The sequence below is a fragment of the Rutilus rutilus genome (assembly GCF_951802725.1).
Source record: "Rutilus rutilus genome assembly, chromosome: 13".
Classification (NCBI taxonomy): Eukaryota; Metazoa; Chordata; class Actinopteri; order Cypriniformes; family Leuciscidae; genus Rutilus; species Rutilus rutilus.
Genome location: NC_140218.1, coordinates 27,206,109 through 27,232,943, shown reverse-complemented (window position 1 = coordinate 27,232,943; position 26,835 = coordinate 27,206,109). Strand labels below are relative to the sequence as shown.

Genomic DNA, 26,835 nt, shown 5'->3' with positions numbered 1-26,835 from the left:
AGCTCTTTTCAGGTCATTGACCAGCTCCTCCCGTGTAGTTCTGGGCTGATTTCTCACCTTTCTTAGGATCATTGAGACCCCACGAGGTGAGATCTTGCATGGAGCCCCAGTCCGAGGGAGATTGACAGTCATGTTTAGCTTCTTCCATTTTCTAATGATTGCTCCAACAGTGGACCTTTTTTCACCAAGCTGCTTGGCAATTTCCAGCCTTGTGGAGGTGTACAATTTTGTCTCTAGTGTCTTTGGACAGCTCTTTGGTCTTGGCCATGTTAGTAGTTGGATTCTTACTGATTGTATGGGGTGGACAGGTGTCTTTATGCAGCTAACGACCTCAAACAGGTGCATCTAATTTAGGATAATAAATGGAGTGGAGGTGGACATTTTAAAGGCAGACTAACAGGTCTTTGAGGGTCAGAATTCTAGCTGATAGACAGGTGTTCAAATACTTATTTGCACCTGTATCATACAAATAAATAGTTAAAAAATCATACATTGTGATTTCTGGATTTTTTTTTTTTGATTATGTCTCTCACAGTGGACATGCACCTACGATGACAATTTCAGACCCCTCCATGATTTCCAAGTGGGAGAACTTGCAAAATAGCAGGGTGTTCAAATACTTATTTTCCTCACTGTATAAATATAATCTCTTTAGTTTTTTGCGATTACTGGATAATGATATTTAAAATAATTGAATACACTGTAAAAATGTATATTATATTAATTTATATGATCAACATATGTTTTTACATCGCATTTACTCATTTAAGTCAGTTTAATGTAATTTATGTTGAAATGACTTAAACAATTAAGGTGATTGTACTTAATTTTAACACAACTGTAAAATTCTCAGGCATTTTCAAAATTTCTAGAATATTTATTTTTGTCAAACAGATTTACTGACTAGAAAAATGGAGAATCATCAAATGCCTGAATAAAATTCAGGCTTAAGACCTTATGTAAATGTTAACATACCTTCCACAACAACGTAGAAATGATGTACAGCTTCACCAAGATCATTCTTGGCTTTGCACATGTATTTCCCTTCATCCAGTTCTGTGACATTTGGTATAGTCAGAACCTTTCCAAAGTTTTTGATATGCGAGCGCTTCGGTAAATTATCCCATATCCATTCTACCTTCGGTGTAGGCCTGAGAAAAGTCCAAAATAAATAGCTGTCACTCTCTCTGTCAGTGGAAGTGCTTTGCTGCTGTGATGTGTTTGTAAGCACTAAGTGGCCATAGAGAAGGAAACTCACAGTCCTTCTGCGATACACTCCAGCTCCAGCTCTTCTCCTTTTTTTAGGTATGTCGTTGAATGACTGGAGGGCACCAAAATGTTCGGCTTCCTCTCCTGAACTGAATGGGGACAAATTATGGTAAATAGCCTTGACATGGACATAAAAAACAAACCTACCTTTAAGTCTGAATAAGAAAAATGGGCCAAAGAGATAAGAGAAATACACATGATGCAAGATATATTCTCAGAAAACATGCCATTATTTTTTGCAAAGCGACAGTTTGATATTCTAAGAAAAGTGCATATCTCAAACTGAAGAAAACTCTAGAACACACAGTCTGAACTATAGAAATAGCTGACAAACAAGCAAGTGCTGAAGCCTTATCCCTAAACTTTTTGCAGCACAAAGAAAAGCCCTAAAAAAAGATACATGAATGTTTTTGCATATTTTGATACACAGCACATTTTACTAAATATTTGACTTTCTTGTTTGTGTGACTTACCATTCATGATGCCATCATCCCCTTGGGTTGAATTTACTATGAAAAAAGAAAAGAAAAGTGTTTGCATTTTCAGCACATTCAAATGGTAACGAACAGCACAAGAGCCCAAAGAAACACATGGGTGCATGCAAATACAAAGTAGTAAGGATGGGTCAGAGTGCTTGTCCAACTGCTGATTTTTTAGTGTTAATATTTTTAGCTGTGCTAAACATACTGCATTAACGTCTTTATTTCTCAGTGGATATTAATGGGGGTTAAGATGGAGATGCAAGTTTGGCCAACAATTACTAAAAAACAGCATGCTGACAATACACTAAAACCAAGTGCATCTATAAATTGCATTCACTTTAAAGAATCGCACAGCCATATGAGCATTGCTTTTGGAACTAGTCTACAACCATCATCAATAAATTCAGGGCGTTTTCAGACCCGTAGATCGTTTGACTTAATTTGTTATAATGTTGCAGTTTCTTCATGGTTCGGTCGAGACCATAGACTGTAAAAAAAGAGGTTGAGACACACAAACACTTATACGAATGTAGCCGTCATTGCCGCTCTGACTGATCAATTATATTGATATATATACTCGTTCAGGCGATCTCGGAGCGAATGTTTTGGCGCGGATCTGAGCGCGATGGCTGTGTTCATTTATGCATAAACGAACCGAACTAAGGGAGGTTTCGAAACAAATGCTCCAAATGAGCCAAGTGTGAATACGCCCTGAGAGACAATTACTGAGAGTCAATTTACAAATGTAATTGTTAATCTATGTGTAGCCTAGCTTGTTTAGCCGTTGTTGTGCATCTCACAGTATTTTCGTTGCATTTTCATGACGAGGTGCCAAACTACATATGGTTTTAAAAACACTTCTCAAAAACCCTGCCACTTCCTGTTGTGCTTCGTCCAGCTGCTCATGAAAGCAAGAATGTGTCATACGTCAATCAACAGGACCCAAAACCAGCATAGCAGGTCTTTCTAAAGATGGATTATGATTCTGAAGGATCATGTGACACTGAAGATTGGAGTAATTCATTTTCGATCACAGAATAAAATATTTTCTAATATAAAACAGTCATTTTCATTTGTAATACTATTTCACAATATTACTGTTTTTACTGTATTTTTGATCAAGTAAATGCAGCCTTTCATGGTGAGCACAAGAGATTTCTTTCAAAGACATTAAAAAAATAATACCGACCCCATAGTGTATACACACAATAGCATAAAACTAATTTCGATTTGGTTTTCTTTCAACCATATCATGCTACTTTTACTCCCTACGGAGATTCTTGGCACGTACTTGGCTTGACCTTCAGGACCATGCGGGGTTTCTGAACAATTGTGCGTATCCTGGAAAAGGAGGCAAAACAGCAGTAGTCATCATGGCTGTCAGACAGCAGTGTATTTGAGAAGTACAGATTCCCATTGAGGCCCATGGACACCCTCTCATTCTGCTCAATGTGCCGAAGATCTGAGAACAATACAGAGAGGATTGTTAGATTAACATGAGCAACAGGACATCTGAGAGGGCAACCATCCAAACCGCCCAGAAATAGTCCCATCTGACAGACTGCACAGCAGATAACAGGCATCATGGGTAGAGCTTTGAATGCTCAGATATTCTATCAACTGTAGGTGGCTCAACGTGATTAAGACGCCTCGTCAGCTCAAGAAGTGAAGACGTGTACAGTAATAACACTGCGAAAAACATTTTTGTGCTTGTTTTTTAGGATACATATCTAAACATCCTTAAACATGTTCAATTTACTTGAGAAGTAAACACACAATAAGTTTCCTTCAGAGAAATTGAATAAAAGTTAGAGAGGTTCATGCTTAAAAAAATGACAAATGTATACACACACACACAAGTTGCACTGATGCATATTAATATTTGTATTGTGTGGTAACCCATTTGTTTATTTATTTATTAATGAATGAATAAAGTTTGTTTATTAATGACATTTTTATTTACTTATATATGATAATTTTGTCCTGCGTTCAGTTGAGATTGACTAATCTACTCTTTTACTGGTTTGACTGAAATGATGAAATTCTTCAAATGTCACATACATATCTCATGCTTCCAGTAAGTATTAATCAACAGCATTCTTCACCATTTACAACATGTTTACCATCAAAAACCTATTATTAGTGCAGGCGTTTATGAACTCCGGTCTGGCGCCAGAAAAATGCTAGTTACAGTCGGTGTAAATATATGCCTGCATCTGTTTATTCTGTGGCCAAGGAGTTGATTGACATATCAGAAACAATAACGTTTGCTGTAACAGCTGATGAGATTTGAAGAAGTAAGATTGAAACTAACAAGAAATACTGACTAACTTAATGTGCAGGAAACTGTTTCTTTAAAGTATCTTGAATTACCTTTGGTCATCCAGTACAGCTGCCATGGGGGAATCCCTTGTGGCGGGTTACACTCCAAAACCGCTGATTCGCCCTCTGTGACCACCACTGGCTCTGTCTTCTGTTTGGGAAACTTGGGTACCACTGTGATCAAGAACAAAACCTGCATTTAAAATCTTAGCAGTCACTTACTTACCAAAATGTAAGACAGGCGGCCTACTGAAACTATTGATCAAGATTAAAAACAAGTTGAGCAACATGATGCTTGATATGCCCAAGGGGACACATGGAAAATGCAAATTTCCTGGAACAGATCCAAGGAAATTCTATATACTAGAATTAATTTCATGATTATCAGCTAAGATAATGTGAGACGGGATGTTTATGCGCAGTGACTTACTAGGCACAATAAATTCTGCTTCCTCTGATATTGCAGTTCCGAGCTTGTTTGAGGCATAACATCTGTACTTTCCCCGGTATTTCACTTTATCTTTATTGTTCGGTATCACAAAAGTCCCACTACTTTCTTCTTTGATGAGCCGAGGGTCTTTATGTGGGTCAAAATCCATGCCATCTTTTGTCCAGCGGTACCTGTTTGTTTAAAATCACACAACAGGAAACTTTCAGCAACAGTAATACTTTCTTTCCACCTATTTTACTTTTTTTTTTTTAAGTAGATTGTTTCATCAAAATGAAAGAAAAGCTCTTAGTATAGTTGGTGCATTTCTAATTACTGTCCTTTAAGGTAAACAAGTTTAACAAGTTTCCTGTTTCAACCCTTTTTTTCAGTTTACCTCCTTTCTGTTTAAATAAGTTTCCCTATATTTGTTGAAGAGAATCAAATACATAGAATTAATGACAAAAAAGGAATATTTACAGAGGCAGAAAAACACCTAATTTTCACCTTACATTTTCACATTTTGCACAAAGAAATGGTTAAGTTCCCATTTGATTTGGATATTTCTCCAGTTTAGTTCCTTAAAGGGATAGTTCACCCAAAAATGAAAATTCTGTCATCGTTTACTCACTCTCATGTCATTCATGTCGTTTTAGGCTTTTATTCACATATAAACATTGATGAGCGTAGAGTGCACTCATTTGGTAAATGGAAACTTAAGCATGTTTCACCAAACGCACAAGAACCAATGAGGTTCATTGTCACGTGTCACATCAGCACGTTTGAGCTTCTGCTAGAACCTATGAGGTATCCATATGGATTTATTTTACCATCTCTTTATGAACATTTTGAGTTTTAGGTGAACAGACTTTCAATGGGTGGACAGAAATCTGATGTCATTTGTGTTTCGTAGCTGAATGGAAGTGGTTTTGGAACAACATGAGGGTGAGCAATTGACATCATTTCCATTTTCGGGGGAATCAACCCATTAAAAGCAGGACATCTCACTCACGTAGGTCTTGGGTTGCCTTTGGCTTCACACTTGAACAGGATGATCTCATCATATGGCAAGGCAATGAGAGAGCCCGAGGTCTGAGCAGTGATGGTCGGCAGCTGCTCCACTACAGGAAACAGGTCACAGGATAAAAGAGCTGTTGAGATGCTCATTTATGCTAAAAGCAAGCTTCTTTCTGGAAGGGTTTACTAGATAATAACATGTAATGGTGTTGAATAATGACCATAGCCTCAAGTTGAACTGTTGCACTGATAAGAACAAACGTACGAAAGCAATTTGACTGTCCTGGTACTTACCTTGAGGAGGGAAATAAAGACCAAAGGTAGTGGAGAAGAAGGCCGACAGGAGCCTGACACTAAGGCTCCTGAGCCCCTTCATCCCAAGCCAGCAGATATGGACAAAGGTGAAGGAAATGCTGAAAACACTCTTGGGAAGTTGTTCTTTTAGCAAGAGCTCTTCACTGACTCCTCCAAGGAAAAGATCTAGAGACATAAAAGATTACAAGAGTCAGAACAGAGAACAAACTGTATTAAATTCTTCTACAACGAAAGTGAGAGGAGATTTGAGGAGCGGTTCGTTTTGAACCAGTAGTCTAAAGTGTTTTACAATATGTTGGATAAATAGCATGTAAGATTCTTTTTTTTTTTTTTACACGTCAAAAGCGAGATTATATTGATTCAAATCATCAAAGCCTGCATTTAAATCCAGGAACTAGGTCAACGATGTGATGTTTTTTTTTGGTCCTATGTAGTAATTTAATTAAAAATACATTAAACATGCAATTCATGAATACAATGATTTAAATATACCTCTTCTATGCTGAGCATGTTTTTAATTTCTGTATTAAAACCAATTATGATTTTTTGGGGGGGCATAAAGTAAAAAATGCCAGGCTGACACAACATGATATCTTAATTAATGAAGAAAATGACCCATTAAAAGAATTAAATATTTTGAAACATTAATATTTTATAATTTTTCTAAGTAAAAAAAAAAAGAAAAAAAAAAAAAGAAAAGAGTATATTTTAACACAACTGCTTCGCTGTCAATAATATTTTTTTAAATAACTGTCCTCAAAATCATGTGGTGTGACCAATAAAGTCATGTGCAGGGTGTCAGGGTTAATAAGTCTCCTAATATATGACAGACTTTGACCTTTTAATGACAAGATGAGGTTAGTTCAGGTTGTAAACTGTCATGTGGTGCAGACAGTCACTTGCTTCGTTCCTGAATGAATCAGATAAATGACTCAATGACTGACTCACTCAATACAGTGGCTTGCGGCCCTTTTTACATTTCCAGTGAACAGGAGATGACAGCAAATATAATTTTTGTATTTCCAGTTGCTCCAATAGCAAAAAAAAAAGGACTTTTCAAAAGAATTGAAAAAATATAGAGATTTATTAAGTTGGTCAGAAGAGAAAGATGTCAAATTTGCCATCACCCCCTCAGCCGTTGTATTAGAAACACCCTCGCAGCAGCGTTAATTAGTTTTTTTTGTCATTCACTGACAAGGTAATATAACACAATATATAGTTATTAATATGTATTCAATTTTTTTACAGTGAAAATACAAAAAACTTTGCTAGATTTGTGATGCTGATAACTTTGGAAATGCATCATCATAGTCTGTGAAAAGTGTCACAGATTTAAAGTGTCATTTCATTTTTAAAATCTTTCTTTTTTTTTTCTTTTTTTTTTCTCATAGCATTTTATGTGATTATAATTGCAGTGCTAATGCATTCATAACACCTCTGAGCTGCATTAAAGGGGTGGTATAAAGCCCTTTACACAAGAAGTAAAATAAGTCTTTGATGTTCCCAGAGTGTGTATGTGAAGTTTTAGCTCAAACTACCCCACAGATATTTTTATATAGCATGTTAAAGTTGTCACTTTTTGAGGGTGAGCAAAACAAAAAAAACAGTGTTTGTGTCTGTCCCTTTAAATGCAAATGAGCTGCTGCTCCCGGCACAGAGGGCGGAGCTTCAAGAGCTTGTGTCCTTAAACATGCACTGGAAATTTCAAAAACCTTTAGCCTTTTATGTTCAAACCGAAGTCAGAAAGATGGAGAGACTCAAGAAGAAGTGACAACATGTAGACAACATTTCTGAATGGTTAGTTGGTGAATATATTTGCTTTGAACTTTGAGCATTGCAACTTTGCAGATGTTGTTTATGCTCAAACAGCAACATTACAAACTAACTAAAGCTCGAAAAGTGAAATCATATTCAACCACCAAAATTGTGACGTATTATCGTTATTGTCAAATTCGCAGAACATTGACATATCTTTTTTTGTCAATATTGCACACCCCAATACACTCACATGGAGGGCCTAAAATGAACACTCGCCAAGCACCAAGCAAGCAAAAGTATGCAAGTATATGAAACGGTGTCAATCACCAGTTGGCCGGTAACATTTTTATGAATTCTGACAATGCAATGATGTGAGAACATGAACAAACCAAACATGAAAGACATTCTGGACAGATGACGGGCCAGTGCTGCATTGTCACGAAAGCACAAGAAGACACCAAAGGAAACTCAATGTGTTTCTCAGACAGCGTGCGAATACCGAACTGAGCTCTCCTTCACATCTTCTTGCACTTGAACAGACATATTCAGATACAATTATGTAACAATGCCCATCTTAGCAAGTAGGGGTGTCGCAATATACCGGTATTAACGATAATCGTGATATTCAAAGCATGAAATATCGACATCGTGTTAATTTAGAGCAATACAATATACCGGTATTGGCGATATTGGCGTTTTCTAGACGCAGCGCTCGTCCGCGCCCGCGCAGCTAGAGTGAAGCACTCTGTCCACACCCGAAAAAAGCAAGCTGAGCTCGTCAGTATTAACAACAGAGTTCTTCGGCTTCAAAGAAAACAGCACCTTAGAGGTGGTCGCACACCGGACGAGAAGCGCAGCGCCACGTCTTTAAAATTCGAACACATTCTGTATGAGTGTACACACACCGGACGAGAAGCACAGCGCGGTTCTATTCGGCGTCTGTCCGCGTCGCCCAGCAACGGCTCAGGACCTTGTTCAAAATCCTGCCGCGACACAGAGCGCAGAAAAAAGTGTTCAGATCACAGACTCAGCAACTATTGTATTTAATTGTACAGTATAATCATAACATAGTACAGACATTATCTCAATTCCATAATGTCCTTAAACATAATGATATTGCTGGCCATAAACTGAGAAAGTGCGTGTCCGGTGTGCAATACCTCGAGTTGTCATAGACGCGACGCGGCTATTATTTTACTAGTCATCATGGAATGGGAAACGTGACATTAACTGTTAACAGGGGGTTTCTGTGTTCATATATTTAATAAAGGGTGATTATTAAAATTAAGAACCCCGTTTTCTTTACTCATCTTATTTTTGTATTTGTATTTGCACTTGATTTTTTTATTCAAATCTGCTATCTGCATGACTTTATTGACGCCAGTGCAACAACAGGTTTAAGAGCTTTTCAGTTCTTCAGGAAACCTTCAGACAGTGTTTGGCTTCAGTTTGAAACCAGATAAACTTCACATGCTTGTCTTCCTTCACAAAAATTTGCCATAGATTGAGTATCCCCCCCCATAGATTCTATAGATATCGCGATATATCGATATCGTGAATTCTTTTGGCCACAATAACCGTGGTGTGAAAAATCTAACATCGTGACAGCCCTATTAGCAAGTATCCTCGTAAATATAGTCAGTTATGTCTTAAAGCTACACTGTGTAATTTTTTTAAGTTGATTCTTAGCAAAAAACACGTTGTTCTTTCAAAATGATGTGTGCTCATTAACAGTGGCGTGGCGTGGGGAAAATTTCTGAGGAAGCCAATTAAGACACAACCTCTAAGCTGTGTGTTTTAAGGGGTGGGGGCAGAAAATCATACGTTACCATTTATATGTTGCTATTTGGATGAACTATTAGAGCGCCCAGCATCATCTTACCGGGACTTACGCTTGTTACAATCCAACACTTTGAGCACGTAGATACCTAAAATATGTTGCGCATACAGCTCAACTAACGCGATTGTTATAAAGGTGTTTGAACAACAAAACACATCCTCTTGCACATATTTGACAATCGGAATATCAGATATATCCTGCTATAGCTAATAAATTTGTGAAATTTTGAATAAAAAAAGGAAATAAAAGCTGATCATTCAGCGCTATTGTGCCTGCGGTGTGACAAGCAATGAAAGACGCGTCTCCATGGGAACCATAAAGTGATACTACGATCAATAACGGTCGCCTTGAAAAACTTACGTGTGAAAAGGTTGTTTGTAAGGCTTACATTTAAATGTGTCTTTGTTTTGTTTTGAGTGTATGGTCAATAAATAAAGGAATTAAAAAGATGGGCACAAAACCACAAATCTTCCGCTATTTCATTCATTCATTCATTGACGATGATAACGTGATGTGATTGGCCTGATGCCAACAAGTTCATGGCTTCCCTTGACACTGTCCTGACCAATCACAGGGGAGCAGTGTCGTGACAATAGCGTCACCTGATTGGTTAATCATTCTTTTTTTTTTCTATCAAGGGATGCCAACTCAGCCTGGCCTCCTCACAGACACAGGGTGCAGTACCATGTTTTCAACGCTCATTCACCATGTCACTTTTATAGGGGCGCTGTTTTACACATCATAAAACACTCAGTAATGAATGAAGAGAGACGATGAGGAGATGACAGAAGGATTACGTAAACTGTGAAAACAAAAGTGTTTATTAAATGACGATTATATTCTGAAAAAGTGAGGAAGCCTGGCTTCCCTTGGCCTCCGCAAGAAAACGCCACTGCTCATTAATGTGTAATTACTTATACCAACTAATCAAGTATTCTCGTAAGCGTAGAATCTGCCATTTAGAATACATACGAGCGAGTCGCTCGAATGGCGGCAGCCATGTTGCGCCTCCATCTTGAAAATACATTAGCCAAAGAGGGACATACCTGGAAATTCAAGCTTCGCCTTTCGCGTTTTGACACTCAGTGGCACCGTGACGAATGCGAGGGGGAGATTACTCGCGACTGCCGGCAGATTTGAAATAATACGGCCACCGTAGGAGTTAAAAAGCCCTCGGAATGGGAGGGGCTAGAAAGTAATGTTCAGTTGGTAGTCATAAACAATTTCACCGCTAGATGGGAGAAAATCCTACACAGTGTAGCTTTAAGTGAACAGTTGAGAAAGAAAACGTCTCGGTTACGGATGTAACCCTCGTTCCCTGAGTGGGAACGGAGACGTTACGTCGGATGACGACGATTGGGGTTTCGCTTAGAAGCCTATCACCTTCGAGTATATAAAACGAGCCAATGGCAATGAAATGCCATGGGTCTGCGGAATTTGCATAGCGTAACTCCGCCCGCCGCAGGGGGTATATAAGGAAGTACGCTGCACAATGCAGACATGCCTTCGCTGAGGAGCCGAGACTGGCCCCAGGCGTTTTTCAGCGGTACAGCGGAAGTGGCAGGAAGACGTAACGTCTCCGTTCCCACTCAGGGAACGAGGGTTACATCCGTAACCGAGACGTTCCCTTTCGTGGTCACTCCGAGTTACGTCGGATGACGACGATTGGGGTTCCAGTCTAATCACGCCACCTCGGCTGTCTTCCAGTGCCCTGCGTAAGTCTGAGCTCCCTGTTGTGAGACTAGCACGAACGAAGGAGTCCTACTTAACACAGGGATACCAAGGTACACTGGGAAGCATATCTCCAGAGAGAAATATGCAATCATGCCCAGCCATTGATGGGGGGGACTTAGAATACACATATGACCCAGAGGGATGCATATGGAGAATCACTGGGGAGTCCAGCCGCAGGTGGAATTTTAAACCCCAGGGTTGGCAAGGTGGCTTGCCAAGGGAAAGACACACGCTCACAAGGAGACTTACAGTGGAATACACATGTGGGGGTCGCCCAGAGGGGGGACCATGCACATGGAGGCACCTAGTCAAGCGCAAAAGCTGCGTTATGGCAGATTGGCATAACTCAGGCGTTGACGTCACCAGTGCTGGAGGAAACTCAGAGCTTATCAGACTCACCTGAGAAGAAAATCGCACGTATCCCGTCCGTGGAGAGGAATGGCGAGCAAGCGAAGACACCTGAGCAGAATCTAGCACCGGCTGGTTGAAGCGAGTACATGAGAAGAAACTGGCTCTACGCGGAGATTATAGAATCTCGCGAATGTGTTGGGTGTCGCCCAGCCTGCAGCTCTACAAATGTCTGTTAGCGAGGCGCCATGCGCTAGAGCCCAAGAGGAAGCGACACTACGTGTGGAGTGGGCTTTCACACCAAGGGGGCACGGACGACCTTGCTGCTGGTATGCCAAAGCAATGGTATCCACTATCCAGTGAGATAACCTTTGCTTTGAGAGAGCCTTTCCCTTCAGCTTCCCACCATGACAGACAAAGAGCTGGTCTGAGGTCCTGAAACACCGCGTTCTGTCTACGTAAGCACGGAGGGCGCGTACTGGACAGAGCAGTGCCAAGGCTGGGTCTGCCTCCTCCAAGGGCAGCGCTTGCAGGTTCACTACCTGGTCTCGAAAGGGTGTGGTAGGAACCTTGGGCACATATCCAAGCCGGGGTCTCAGGATCACGTGAGAGTCAGCCGGCCCGAATTCCAGGCACGCTTCGTCAACCGAAAATGCCTGCAGGTCCCCTACCCTCTTGATGGAGGCCAATGCAACCAGGAGCGCTGTCTTCATTGACAGGAACTTAAGCTCCACTGATTGCAAAGGCTCAAAGGGAGCACTCTGCAGGGCAGTTAGAACCACTGAGAGGTCCCAAGAGGGAACGAGGGGAGGACGAGGAGGATTTAGTCTCCTCGCTCCCCTCAGGAACCTGACGATCAGGTCGTGCTTTCCCAGAGACTTACCTTCAACTGCTTCGTGATGTGCGGCAATGGCGGCAACATACACTTTCAGGGTGGAGGGAGACAGCCTTCGCTCCAACCCTTCTTGCAGGAAGGAAAGCACGACACTGATCGGGCATTTCGTGGGTTCTTGATGTTTAGAAGAACACCAGTTGACGAAGAGGTTCCACTTCAACGCATAGGCATGTCTCGTGGACGATGCTCTAGCGGAAGTGATGGTAGCCACCACCGCAGGTGGTAGGGTACTCAAACCTGCCTCGTCCCGTCCAGGAGCCACACGTGGAGGTTCCAAAGATCGGGACGAGGGTGCCATAAGGTGCCCCGTCCCTGAGAAAGGAGGTCCTTCCTCAGAGGAATTGGCCAGGGAGGTGCTGTCGCGAGGAGTACTAGTTCGGAGAACCAGGTCCGGTTGGGCCAATACGGGGCAACCAAAATGACCTGCTCCTCGTCCTCCCTGATCTTGCGCAAGGTCTGCGCAAGAAGGCTCACTGGGGGAAACGCATACTTGCGTAGGCCCCGCGGCCAGCTGTGCGCCAGTGCATCCGTGCCGAGCGTGCCCTCGGTCAGGGAATAAAACAGGTCGCAATGGGACGAGTCGTGGGAGGCAAACAGGTCTACCTGTGCGTCGCCGAACTGATCCCAAATCAGCTGAACCGTCCGGGGATGGAGTCGCCATTCTCCAGCGAGAGGCCGAACTCGAGACAGTTCGTCGGCCGCCTGGTTCAGGTGTCCCGGGATATAAATGGCTCGAAGCGACCTCAGATGCTTCTGACTCCATATGAGGAGGTGGCGAGCGAGTTGCGACATACGGCGGGAGCGTAGACCACCTTGATGGTTGATGTACGCTACTGTTGCGGTATTGTCTGATCGGACTAGTACGTGCTGACCCCTGAGCAGCGCATGGAAGCGGTGCAGGGCGAGACGTACAGCCAGCAACTCGAGGCAATTGACATGCCAAAGGCGCTGGGGTCCTGTCCAGGAGCCCACGGCAGCATGACCATTGCACATGGCGCCCCAGCCCGTGTTGGAGGCATCTGTTGATACAACAACATGCCGGGAAACTCGTTCTAAGGGCACTCCGGCCCGTAGAAAACTGAGGTTCGCCCACGGGGTGAAGGTCTGACGGCAGGCTGGAGTCACTGGGACTTGGAGCGTGCCGTGTTGCCATGCCCACCTCGGGACTCGATCGCGAAGCCAAAGCTGAAGCGGTCTCATATGAAGCAATCCCAGCGGCGTTACTGCGGCTGCGGATGCCATATGCCCCAGGAGCCTCTGAAAAAGTTTCAGTGGAACCGCACTCTTGCCCTCGAACTGACGAAGACAAGTCAGCAGTGACTGCGCGCGCTCGCTCGTAAGCTGCGCGCACATGGCGACCGAGTCGATCTCCATACCGAGAAAAGAGATCCTCTGCACGGGGCAGAGTTTGCTCTTCTCCCAGTTGACCCGAAGGCCCAGACGGACTAGGTGCCGGAGCACTAGGTCCCTGTGTTCGCAAACCTGGTCTCGAGAGTGAGCTAGGATCAGCCAGTCGTCGAGATAGTTCAGGATGCGAACCCCGTGTTCCCGGAGGGGAACAAGGGCTGCCTCGACGACCTTCGTAAAGACGCGAGGGGACAGGGCTAGCCCGAAAGGGAGAACCGCGTACTGGTATGCCTGCCCCTCGAAAGCAAACCGTAGAAACGGTCTGTGTCGAGGTAAAATGGAGACATGGAAGTAGGCGTCCTTCAGGTCGATCGCTGCAAACCAATCCTGCGGCCGCACACACTGGAGGATGTGTTTGGCCGTGAGCATCTTGAATGGCAGCCTGTGAAGGGAGCGGTTCAAGACGCGCAGGTCGAGGATTGGCCGTAACCCACCGGACTTCTTGGGTACAATGAAGTAAGGGCTGTAGAAGCCGGACTTCATTTCGGCTGGAGGGACAATCTCGATCGCACCCTTCGCCAGCAGGGTGGCGACCTCCGCTCTCATGACAGGGGCATTGCCACCGACCATAGTGAAGCGGACTCCCCTGAAGCGGGGAGGAGATCTCGCGAACTGAATCGCGTAGCCGAGCCTGATGGTTCTCGCGACCCAGCGGGACAGTCTGGGAAGCTCTAGCCAGGCCTCCAGAAAGTGCACCAGCGGGGTCATACGAACCACAGACGTACCGTCGGTGGGGCAGCGAGGCGGAATGACCGGCACCGGCGAGGGTGGCATAGCGGCCCTGTGCGGGGGCACGGTCATTAACCGCGTCCTGCCAGAGGAGGCCAGGGGAGGGCGCGCGTCCCACGGGGGCGTGCTCTGGCAGGGGTCTGGCGACAGAGGGGGATGAGAGGAGCGTGGCCCGTGGGCGGCGCGTGCTGTCATCCCACACCTCTGGGACAGAGGAGGGCGGCAGTGGCGGGACCCGAGGGTGGCGCGCACTGCGGCCCTCGGACTCTGTCGGCTCAGGATTGGGGAATTCAATTCTGTCTTCAACCACATCAAAGTACTGCTCGTCGTTGGACGAGCAGCGGGGAGTGGAGAACAAAAGATTCTCCCCCGGCCCTCCACCGGGGGAAGGAGTGGCCCTGCTACCAGCTCCTGGGACAGAATTGAAGCCAACCCTGAGCAGCCCGTCTCAGGAGCGCCGCTCGGCCTGGCGTTTAGCGGGCGGCGGGGCTGGAGAGGGCTGTGGCGCCTGCCTGCGGCTCCCTCCACAACGCGGCCCGGGTGAAGGTTGCTGCTGGGGCCGTGCGGGAGGGGCGGCCGCGGGAGGGCGCCCTCGGCGGCGAGCAGGCTGAGGATTCTGTGCCGACGGCTGAGCAGCAGAGCGTCGGGGCAGAATGTGCTTGATAGCCTCAGTCTGCTTCTGGGCGGTCGAGAACTGTTGGGCAAAATCCTCGACCGCACCGCCGAAAAGGCCGGCCTGGGATATGGGAGCATCCAGCAGACGAGTCCGCTCGGGCTCACACATATCAGCCAGGTTCAGCCAGAGATGTCTCTCCTGGACCACAGCTGTGGACATCACCAAACCCAGGGAGCGCGCGGTCACCTTCGTCGCTCGGAGAGCGAGGTCGGTGGCGGCGCGCAGCTCATCAACGAGCCCTGGGTCTGTCCTGCCCTCGTGCATGTCACGAAGCATCTGGGCCTGGTAGACCTGCAGAATGGCCATGGCATGCAAAGAGGCAGCTGCCTGTCCCGCCGCACTGTAAGACTTCGCCACGAGAGTGGACGAGAATCCACAGGCTTTGGACGGGTGCTTAGGATCACCACGTGATGAAGCGCCTGCCGGACACAGCTGCATCGCGACAGAACGTTCAACCGTGGGAATCCCAGTGTACCCACAAGCATCAGCTCTATCGAGGGGAGGAAAGGCGGAGAAAGCCGACGAACGATCGCGGGAAGACATGGGAGCCTTCCAGGACCGCGTGACTTCCTCATGCACTTCCGGGAAGAATGGTATTGGGGTTGGGCGGCGACGAATGTCAGCGGCCGCTCCCAAAAACCAATCATCCAGCCGCGAGCGCACTGGATCGGGCGGCGGGGACCACTCGAGCCCAATGGCCGCGGCTGCCCGGGAAAGCATGGCAGTCAGCTCGGGATCAGACTCGGGCAATGCTGGCACGCCCGAGGGCGGCAACACAGCCGAATCCTCACTTCCCGAGGACTCATGCCCACCTTGTGATGCAGTGATCGACATTGCATCCTCCTGTGGAACGCCAAACGAAACGCGCGGGGCCTCCGTAGAGGGACCGGCGGTTTCGATTTGCACGCTCGCGGGTACCAATGCTGAAGAGGGGTGTGTGGACCGTGGACGTATCGGCGGTTTGTCCCACACAGATACCCTCAGGTCACCCTGGCCACCAGCCGAAGTACAGCCTCTCGGGGAGACCGTAGATCGGGGTGTGGATGAGGGGACTCTCGCTCTGATGAGCTCATTGAGTCTCGACCGCAGCATGGAGATGGTCATGTTCCCGCAATGAGAACATGAATCATCCACAAACGCTGCTTCAGCGTGATCAACGCCCAAACACGCTAAGCAGAGATTGTGCCCATCAGGAGAAAATACATCGCGACCACAACCAGAAGTGCACGGGCGAGACATCTTTAAAAAGACGTGCCACATGCAATGCTCTTTTTGTGAGAGGAAAACTCCGCGGATGTTGAAGCGAACAGGGAGAAATCACACTAACTGTCAGATCACTGACAAGATCAGCAGGGAAGTGTGCACTCGCTGAAATCGCCGTCACACCAACACCGGAGAGCTCGCTCGTCTCGAAGGTAAGAGAAGACTAACTCAGAATCTTTGGCTTGCAGGAGTGGAGAAGTTCTCGGCTCCGAAGCGAAAGCATGTCTGCATTGTGCAGCGTACTTCCTTATATACCCCCTGCGGCGGGCGGAGTTACGCTATGCAAATTCCGCAGACCCATGGCATTTCATTGCCATTGGCTCGTTTTATATACTCGAAGGTGATAGGCTTCTAAGCGAAACCCCAATCGTCGTCATCCGACGTAACTCGGAGTGACCACGAAAGGGAACATGTGTATCAGTATATTGGATCCATATAGGTCTTAAAGGGACGCCTATTAAACGTGTGCATGAGAGAGCATGCACGAGCCTAGTTCTCCTCGTGCACGCTCTGTTTACAAGTTGCTGTTGGCATGGCTCATACAAGCCTACTTTCCTTTACCTGTAGAGTAGAAACTTCGCGACTGAGGCATCAGTGGGAAGCCCAACCTGTGCTTTTAGCGCACGCCAGCGTGTGAAATATTCTCCCAAAAACACTCTGGTCTTGTTTCTTTCTTCAGAGGCCTTTCTCTTCTTGTCATACAAGTCGTAGACACTTTTTCTCTTGCGACCCTCAGACATTTTGAAAAATTCCGGTGAGAACGGCGAGCTTCAATGAATGGCTGAAACCGTAGCTCGCCACACACATACAACCGAAAGTGCGCATGCGCAGAAAGCGAAAACTACCTAGGGACGAGCACGTACGACGGTCTTACGTAAACATATCACCAGAATGATTGACAACTAGGAGGACCAATAGTCTTGATGATCCACCCGGAAAAAGAAAATCCTCCGCAATACCTTAATGTTTCATGACTGGTAAAAAATATTATTGGCAAAATCCATTGGCAGGTGTGGCAAAAAGTTACTTTTAGGCACTGGTCACGTGTATTAAAAAAAAGTTATTACTTTTTACTGGTTTACACTATGACATTGTCAGAGTCATTAAATATAAACTTCTCTTGAAAATTGTATAAAGGGTTTAAAATGAAATAACGTTTTAGCTTTAGTAGCACATTCAGAAAATGTGAACTTTCCAGCATGTGCAATGTGAAAACACAAGGTTGCAAGGCTCGAATGGAAGACATCAGCCGAGAAAAGTATTTCCCGTTGTTTATTTCGCTGACTCGTGTGCGTTGTTTGCCTTCACGCCTCTGTGAAGGCTGATGAACCGTAAGCACGCTCGCGCCACAGGCTCATTCCACACATAATCATTCACACTCACAAGATGCACAGAGTCAAGCCGCCTCCACAAATTACCAGCATCAACCCAGATTAACTCTCCTCATCCAGTAGTGGCCAGAGGTGATAGATTCTCTTACTTTTGCCCCTGGCTCATAATTTGGAAGTCTTCCCCTGTGACATGAAGAGCAACTCAAAACACCAAGACAGACTCAAGGAATCCGCACACTATTTGCACTGACAACAGCGATGCCCTGCCCTGAGATTTAAAAAAAAAAAATAAAAAAAAAAAGAGTAAAATATTATGTTATGATGTTAAAATATTAATTTAGTGATCTGGTTTAAACATTTTTTAAATGTTGCAAATTTAGGCAGCTATAATGAGCTATAAACCCTGAAATCCCATATATTTTCAGAAAGCCTACCGAGAAGGGGATTTGTTGACTGCTTCAATTCAAAAAATTTTTTAAACATATCAATCTTCAAATAATATATGTAAGGACAAGAGGGGGAAAATCACATTTTTTAGCTCTGTTGTACTCCAAAGTTGTAGCTTGTCAATAGTAAACTTTTGACCTGCAAATCTCTAGCTTAAAGATATGTAGGCTGGTGACCTCTGCAGACCCTAACAAGTGCCTGATGCTTCTTAAGACAACATGGAGTAAACTTCTGACCCCGTTCACTCCCATAACACCAATAAACCGCTCCAAGCGTTAATTCAGAAAGCTCATCTGCAACAGCACCTCTAACTGAACCGAATACATCCACATCAAATCATACTGTAATTATTTGCAGATATTTCGAATGAACAAATTAAAAACATGTGCAGAAAGTTAATCAAACAACAAGCCTGAGTAAGACAAACTCGCTGAAGCACATGACTGGATACTTCATCCATTAATCCCGGAGGCTGGATATAGAGAAAGATATCCATGACTAACATCAGAGAAAACTGCTGAGGCTTACGGTTACACCTTTCTCATTTGCTTCACTGTCACACAACTGCACACTTTAATCCATTAAACAAACAGCCAACTAAACAGAACATGGAAACTCTGTACTTACTTAGTCACACTCACACACATGCAGTCGAGACAGTAATTCCCAGAGGTAGCAGTGATAGTATTAAACTGAGCATCCAAACTCTCAGCATGCTCCTCAAATTCCGACACACACATACACACAGAGAGAGAGAGAGAGAGAGAGAGAGGGGGGGGGGGGGGAGAGAGAGAGAGAGTCCGAAAACATGCCCCAGCACTCCAGTAAAGCACTAAAGGGGATTCAGTGAAGAGACATATGTCGGCAAAGCCTCTCACCGGGATACAAGGCTTTCTAAACCTTTGACAAAGATTCAAATAAAGCCTGATCCGCCGAGCTATTCACAAACCATTAAAGAATGGTCCGGGAAGTGCTGGAATTCCTGCCTACACAACTCAACGCATCAGAACAGCATTGATATGAAAACACAGCAGTCTGAGGAGACTTTGACACTGAGATATTTGACTGAACACAAACCTTGGAATCATGTTATTGCCCTATAATCATTTGTAAACAGGAAATAGTGGTTATATGAGCAGTCAAGTAGGAAACTGCTTTGATTTGTGATAGTATGCAGTTTGTCAACAGTGAAAATCCTCTTTGTATAATGGATTCAATCCTATTGTCTTAATTCCTAATGCTGTCTTATAGGGTCGGCAGACGCACAAAGATTGCATCATGCTGAGACAAAACTATTGTTTGTTGTGTTGAAAGTCACAATCATATAAGGTTATTTTACGTTTATGTTTAATTTGATGACTAACGAGTGCAGTATAATGATTTTTTAAGTAATTTGTGTCATTTTGTGGTCTGTTTGACCCACCTGTTGCACTTAATGCTTTCTACCACCATATGGCATGCATGTGGAAAGTACAAACAAAGTGAAGAACACACTCACTTACAGTATGTCTCGGTACAGCTGAACATATATAATGCAACAACACATGATCCCAGACTGTGAACTGTCGCACAAAGCAAGCAAAGTGTACACAGTGGACTTTATATGAAATCCTAGACTTTGCGTTTAAGGCGTACACCACAATGAGAACATTACATTGAAAACTGCACCTTACAACTAGCAATAACAGCAAAAGTTATTGTAGTATCAAGAAGGAAACGATTGTGTGATATTGCTTTTATACAAGTTCAATAAACAAAACGTTAATATTGAGTAATTTACTGTATGTTTTAGCTATTGCGAGCCTAATTGCTCAAAATAAAGCAACAGCGGAACCACTGCAACACACAGTAGTGGTGTTCTGTTCCTGAGTGAATCAGTGTTTTTTTTTAACAAATTGGTTGAGTATGATGCAAATGACTCACACATAAAGAGATGTGATAGAGACATGCAGACAGATTCACTGAAAAAAATCACACCAATAATAAACACCAATGTAGCATAATAAGAAATGTTTCATGGATGGATGGATGGATGGATGGATGGCCAAATTGTTATAAAAAAACAACTTTTCATTCAGAAATTGCAAGTAAATTTCATGGATGGAGTGATGGATGGATAAATTGGTGTAGAAACTATTTTCATTCAGAAATTGCTAGTAAATTTCAACACATTAAAAGTAAACTTAAACCAGACAAACTGAAAGGGCATTTTCTTGTAAAATGTACTCTAATAATCTTTGTTTTATTTACAACTAAATATCATTAGATGGATACTTAGTTCTGTCAGGACCACTGTCGTCAAATACGTTTGACAATTAGCATACAGTTAGGATTGGCGGTATGGTTCTGTTCTGCAGCCTAGCATGGAGAAGAGCAGGGAGAGCAGCAATAACCCCCCTTAGGGTAAACAGAAGAGAACCAACATGAATGTATTGCAGATATCATTAATTCAAGATTTTAATTACAACATAATTCTAGAATTTCTAGAAAGATTCAAGGGGAATCAGAAGGCCAAATCCTGAGTGACGAGAGAGGAGGAGCTGGGGATGGAGGAGGGTAATCAGCTCCTGAGAAACACGATAGCTGTTGATAATACTGAAGGAGCTTATATATGTATACAGTGATAGGCGTCGTATTCCTATAGGTCAGTGGTTCTCAAACTTTTTCGGTAATTCCCCACTTTGGACAAGGGGGAATTTCCAAGCCCCACCTGCCTCAACATGCTAAAGAAATACAATTTTCAAATTTATTGAATTAACAAGTAGTATCAGTATAGTAACAAGTTATATCTAAATACAAACTAACTATCTACATCAAATAACAGAAAGTTAAAAAATACACAGTGCAGCTGTGTCATAATTTACATGAAATTCAAAAATAGAGAAAATAAAAGTGCAGCTGTGTCATAATTTGCATGAAATTCAAAAATAGAGAAAATAAAAGTGCAGCTGTGTCAAAATTTGTATCAAGTTCAAAAATAGAAAAGCAATAAAAGTGCCACTTTGCAATCTGTTAAAAAAGAAAAGATAAATCCATTTGGCAAGACAGGTCTATTTATCCCTGCATTAGTGGCTGCAATGAGCCTGTTTTGCATTGCACAATTTATTTATTGCCCACACTAGCCTGCTACCCATCGGCGCGAAACATAGATATAGCTACACATATATCTATGGGCGCGAAAGTTTGTTCCGCTAATATTAATATGCCTTTATAGTCACACAAACACACACACACACACATGTGCGCGCAGTCACTCTCTAGTGCACGATTCCGGGAGATTGGATCTCATTTGCGGGCGTCAATGAGCCGCTATCAATATGTGGGAGACTCCTGGAACTTCCGGGACAGTTGGGATGTCTGGATAAAGATATAAAGGCATAAAAGGAACATTTCCTCCCATTTGGCGCGCCCCACCTGTCACGTCTCTATTCCCCACCAGTGAGAACCACTGCTATAGGTAGACGTGGATCAGCTGAGAGTCAGCTGATGCGAGCTTGACTAACGTGACCTGCCAGAACTGACGCTATACGCTTAATATAAATATATCCAACCTCAAACCGTTTTTGTCTCCTACATGGCAGATAAAATGATGGGTCATATAAGTTCATGAATTAAGACATGTCTCTCATTAAGTGGCCAGAAATATTGTGCCAGGACACTGTCTCTGAATTCCAAAGAATCCAATCTCAATAGCATAGTGTCCCTGCAAACAAAGCCCATCCTGCTGTGACAGCTGCCTTTTGACCTTTGTCTACAGCAAACATGCTCATTAACTCATTATGATTCACAAACCGAACTCTTTTTCTTTGCGCCGGAGCTTTTACAACATCGGCTAAATATTTAGACTACACTAACAAAGCTTTAAAAATGCCAGAGAGGAAGCAAAGACATTCCAAGCAGCCTGAAACGACAACTAATAAGCAGACACAGTAACGCTCATTCACGGTGGAAGCCACAACATAAAGGCACCTGTTATTATAGAAGCAGGTATGTCGACTGTACGCAAGACGTACACCTGTCGCATATAAAATAAATGATGCGAGATTCGTCATGTTGGCTGGTTTTGCGTGTGAAAAGTTTGAGGCTTTTGGACAAGTTGAAACCGATGTGAGTATTCCCACTCTCTCTCTCTCTCTCCCATGTGTTTTCTTTCTGTCTCTCGCTAATATATATGGACATGTAAGCCACAGTAAAAAAAAGTACATAACTGATCAAAAGTTTGGGGTCGGTATGATTTTTTCTTATGTTCTTATTCTCACCCAGGCTTAATTTATTTGATCAAAAAAACAAACAAAAAAAACATTTAAAAAAATAACTGTTTTCCATATTATTTTAATATATTTTAGAATGTACTTCATTCCTGTGATGGAAAGCTGAATTTTCAGCATCATTACTCCAGTCTTCAGTGTCACATGATCCTTCAGAATCATTCTAATATGATGATTTGCTGCTCAAGAAACATTTCTTACTATTATCAATGTTGAAAACAGTTGTGCTGCTTAATATTTATTGATACCATGATAAATTCTTTTAACAATCTTTGATGAATAGAATGTTCAAAAGAACAGCATTTAAATAGAAATCTTTTGTAACATTATAAATGTCTTTACTGTCACTCTTGATCAATTTGATGCATTCTTGCTGAATAAAAGCATTCATTTATTTTGTAAAAAACCATAGACCCCAAATTTTGAATGGTAGTGTGTGAATGTCATTGCATTATAACAAAATACCCAACCATAGTGGTTTTAATTTTAAAGAAAGATAGGCACACTTTTCAATCAAAAAACAATGCACAAAATTTGTCATAGGATTTAAATGCCTACTGTTTTAGATGAAGACAATTATTTTTTTTACTTCCTGAATGTGAATAATTATTGTATCATACAATACAATACAAATTGTATTTATAGCACATTTAAAACAACCGTTGAACAAAGTGCAAATTGATCATTTTCAATTTCAAGGTTAATATTTTAAACACCTGTGTAAACTGATTTCATACATCCACTAACATCCTATTGAGACCCAATGGTTAACAGTAAAATAAAAATAGCTGAGAAAAGTAAGCATCATTAGTTTGCATAATTAGTTTGCAGATTCACACATTTTGTAAACTACATTTTTAAGTGTTGCTTACATATTCAAATACCTTTGAGGCTACTGTATACACACAAATGCAAACAAATCAAAAACTAATTAGCAGACCTTGAAGACATTGCTCATTAAATGTCAAAGCAAATCAGTCACAAATCCTGCATGCAGCTTAAAACTTTAACAGTATTTCTCCTGAGGCATAGAGGTGTTGAAATGCACGCACACACGTATGTATGTATGTATGTACGTGAGCATGCGATTTGCATGTTGAAACATGCAAATGATTTCTATATGTTAGCTTCCAAACATTTTTTGGTTAACCTTTTTCATTCTTTTGGCCTCTGTATAATCGGCATGTCCTTGTCTGCTGTCAAAATTCCAAAGTTGCATTGACATATTTAGCACACTTTCAATATAAAAGAAAAAGAAAAACACTAAAATACATAGTTTCTGTATAGTAAGCAATAAAATAAAATAAAATAATAATTCTATGAACTGCATTATAGACAAACACACTTACCTTCGGACACTCGATCTTCTCCTCTCACGATACTGTCCCTCTCACCTGCACAAATACATTGAGATCAAACAAGCTTGAAATCCACTCACTGGAACACAAACACTCATGTACATTAATTCAGACATCTGACAACTCACGGAAACCTAGAACCAGTAATACCAGAAGTAGGGAGGTGACTTGAGGGCTAAGCAAACACAGAGGCATGGCAAGTCAATGTGAAGCGTGTGGCTGATATATCCTGTATCTAGAAAGCCCATTTCAAAAGAATACCATTGGATCACAGAGCTCTATAGTGAGTTAAACAATAGAGAAGCTTTTAGAATACAAGTACATTTCATTCATTTTCATTAAGTCTGACATGACCAATGCAACTTAATGAAAAGACATGAATTGCTTTCTCCATCTCATAATGCTTATAATGGAGTTAATGGTTTAAAGGGATGGGAGACCAGACATCCCAGTTTCATGAGGTGTGTCCCGTCAATTGCCACAAAGAATCAATGATTCCCAGATGTTAGGCACACATACAGCGGGGGAAATAAGTATTGAACACGTCATCATTTTTCTCAGTAAATATATTTCCAAAGGTGCTATTGACATGAAATTTTCACCAGATGTTGGTAACAACCCAAGTAAGCCATTCATACAAAGAAACAAACCAAAATAAGTTCAGAAATTAAGTTATGTGTAATAATGTGAAATGACACAGGGAAAAAGTATTGAACACATGAAGAAAGGGAGGCGCAAAAAGGCATGGAAAGCCAAGTAATTAATAAGCAATCCAGCCCCCTGTCAGTGGAAATTAATAACAGCTGGTTCAGTCCCAAATGATGGCCTACAAAAAGGTCTCATTGCAAAGGTGTCACACAAGACACATCTCATGATGGGTAAAAGCAAAGAGTTGTCTCAAGACCTTCGCAACCTAATTGTTGCAAAACATAATAATGGCATTGGTTATAGGCGCCATTCTAAGCTTCTGAATGGTCCAGTGACACTTTTGGGGCCATAATACGGAAGTGGAAAGACAATAATTTCACCATAAATTTGTCTCGACCAGGTGCTCCTCGCAAGATTTCTTATAGAGGAGTGAAAAGAATAATCAGAAGAGTTGTCCAAGTGCCAAGGATCACTTGTGGAGAGCTTCAAAAAGACCTGCAGATAGCAGGTACTGTTGTCTCAAAGAAAACAGTAAGTAATGCACTCCACCGCCATGGCCTGTATGCACGCTCACCACGCAAGACTGAAAAACCAGTGAAATACTGGGAGAATATAGTGTGGTCACATGAGAGCAAAATTGAACTGTTTGGATGCCATAATTCACACCATATTTGGAGGAGAAATGGCAGTGCACATTACCCTAAAAACACCATACAACTTGGTGTTGGCTCTTGGACAACTCTTCTGATTATTCTTTTCACTCCTCTGCCAGAAATCTTGCGAGGAGCACTGGTCGAGGCAAATTTATGGTGAAATTATAGTCTTTCCACTTCCGTATTATGGCCCCAAAAGTGCTCACTGGACCATTCAGAAGCTTAGAATGGCGCCTATAACCAATGCCATCATTATGTTTTGCAACAATTAGGTTGCGAAGGTCTTGAGACAGCTCTTCGCTTTTACCCATCATGAGATGTGTCTTGTGTGACACCTTGGCAATGAGACCTTTTTGTAGGCCATCATTTGGGACTGAACCAGCTGTTATTAATTTCCACTGACAGGGGGCTGGATTGCTTATTAATTACTGATAGTTTTCAGCTGTTGTCTTGGCTTTCCATGCCTTTTTGCGCCTCCCTTTCTTCATGTGTTCAATACTTTGTCCCTGTGTCATTTCACATTATTACACATAACTTAATTTCTGAACTTATTTTTGTTTGTTTCTTTGTATGTATGGCTTGCTTGAGTTGTTACCAACATCTGGTGAAAATTTCATGTCAATAGCACCTTTGGAAATATATTTACTGAGAAAAATTATGACGTGTTCAATACTTATTTCCCCCGCTGTATAATAATACTGCCGAAAACCAAAAAATATCTAGTTCAGTTATGAAACTCTCAGGCTGATCGGTCCTTTACATTCAATCTGCAAGCAATTACATCATTAGCAAAGGGCACAAGCCTCTGCTGATCCCACAGCCAATCAGAGTCCCCCTGAAACCCTCCACCTCCCCAGCTCCACTTGCCTAGATCTGCTATGGGATTTATGCTGTCTATTTATGCAGCAGCAGCATATCTTACATTCACACAGCAGTGTATCTGTGTATGTATTGCCAGTAGCAAGTAATATTTAATATATAAAAATAATTTAATTACATTCATTTTTTATTACTCCCCTGGGAAATACCTTAAAATAATAATAAAAGAAAAAAAAGTAAAAGAAAAAAGTGAAATTCATGCTTACGTGCAGAGAGGAGATTGTTTGGAAGAAAGATGGAATGGTAAAACACAGGCTAGAACACTCGATGAGCAGCACAGCTGATCGTGTCTTAAACGTATGCATGGAAAAACAAAATGCAGATGCCAGCATGGTTGAGTGACATGCTTTCATCCTAAACCATGAACAAAACAATTCCAGATAACAGAGGATATGATTCACGGTCCTACAGTAAATGCGGGTTCACTTGAATGATAAACACAGGTTGTGATGCAGTGTTTTTTGTGTGTTGAATTATTGGCAGCTGAGAGTTAACAGAACAAAAAAAACGTTGAGACATTTAGAAGCCATTAACAAAATGTATGTATTTCTGGATACTGAATCAAAACCTTCATAATCCCACTGTGCTACATTACAGATCCAATAGCACAATAAAAACGGCCTGTCTGTATTATTTCTCTGTATTAGTTCTTAGTGTTATTTCTTCCATATGGCCAGACCTGCTGCAGCACATCTTTCCGTTCACATACAGTTTAGTCAACTCAGCACTTTTCAGTGCAACAAACTTTTCTATCAGTATTCAGTTATTT

General features: G+C 42.6%; 1 protein-coding gene across 2 annotated transcripts in view; it reads right to left on the bottom strand.

The window, feature by feature from the left end:
* The window catches only part of chl1a (cell adhesion molecule L1-like a), a 55,639-nt gene extending 31,635 nt beyond the window's left edge, over positions 1-24,004 (bottom strand). The window contains exons 1-9 of one of the 2 annotated variants that reach the window (XM_084427703.1): positions 23,878-24,004; positions 5,812-5,997; positions 5,513-5,621; positions 4,504-4,694; positions 4,125-4,247; positions 3,043-3,213; positions 1,743-1,778; positions 1,259-1,358; positions 976-1,151 (exon numbers count right to left, since the gene is read on the bottom strand). In XM_084427703.1, coding sequence (XP_084283829.1) covers positions 976-1,151; positions 1,259-1,358; positions 1,743-1,778; positions 3,043-3,213; positions 4,125-4,247; positions 4,504-4,694; positions 5,513-5,621; positions 5,812-5,893 — 988 coding nt within the window. In that variant the 5' untranslated portion in view covers positions 5,894-5,997; positions 23,878-24,004. Of the gene's footprint in view, positions 1-975; positions 1,152-1,258; positions 1,359-1,742; positions 1,779-3,042; positions 3,214-4,124; positions 4,248-4,503; positions 4,695-5,512; positions 5,622-5,811; positions 6,087-23,877 lie in introns of those variants that run through there. The other variant, XM_084427702.1, reaches the window with a different exon arrangement.
* Positions 24,005-26,835: the final 2,831 nt, after the last annotated feature.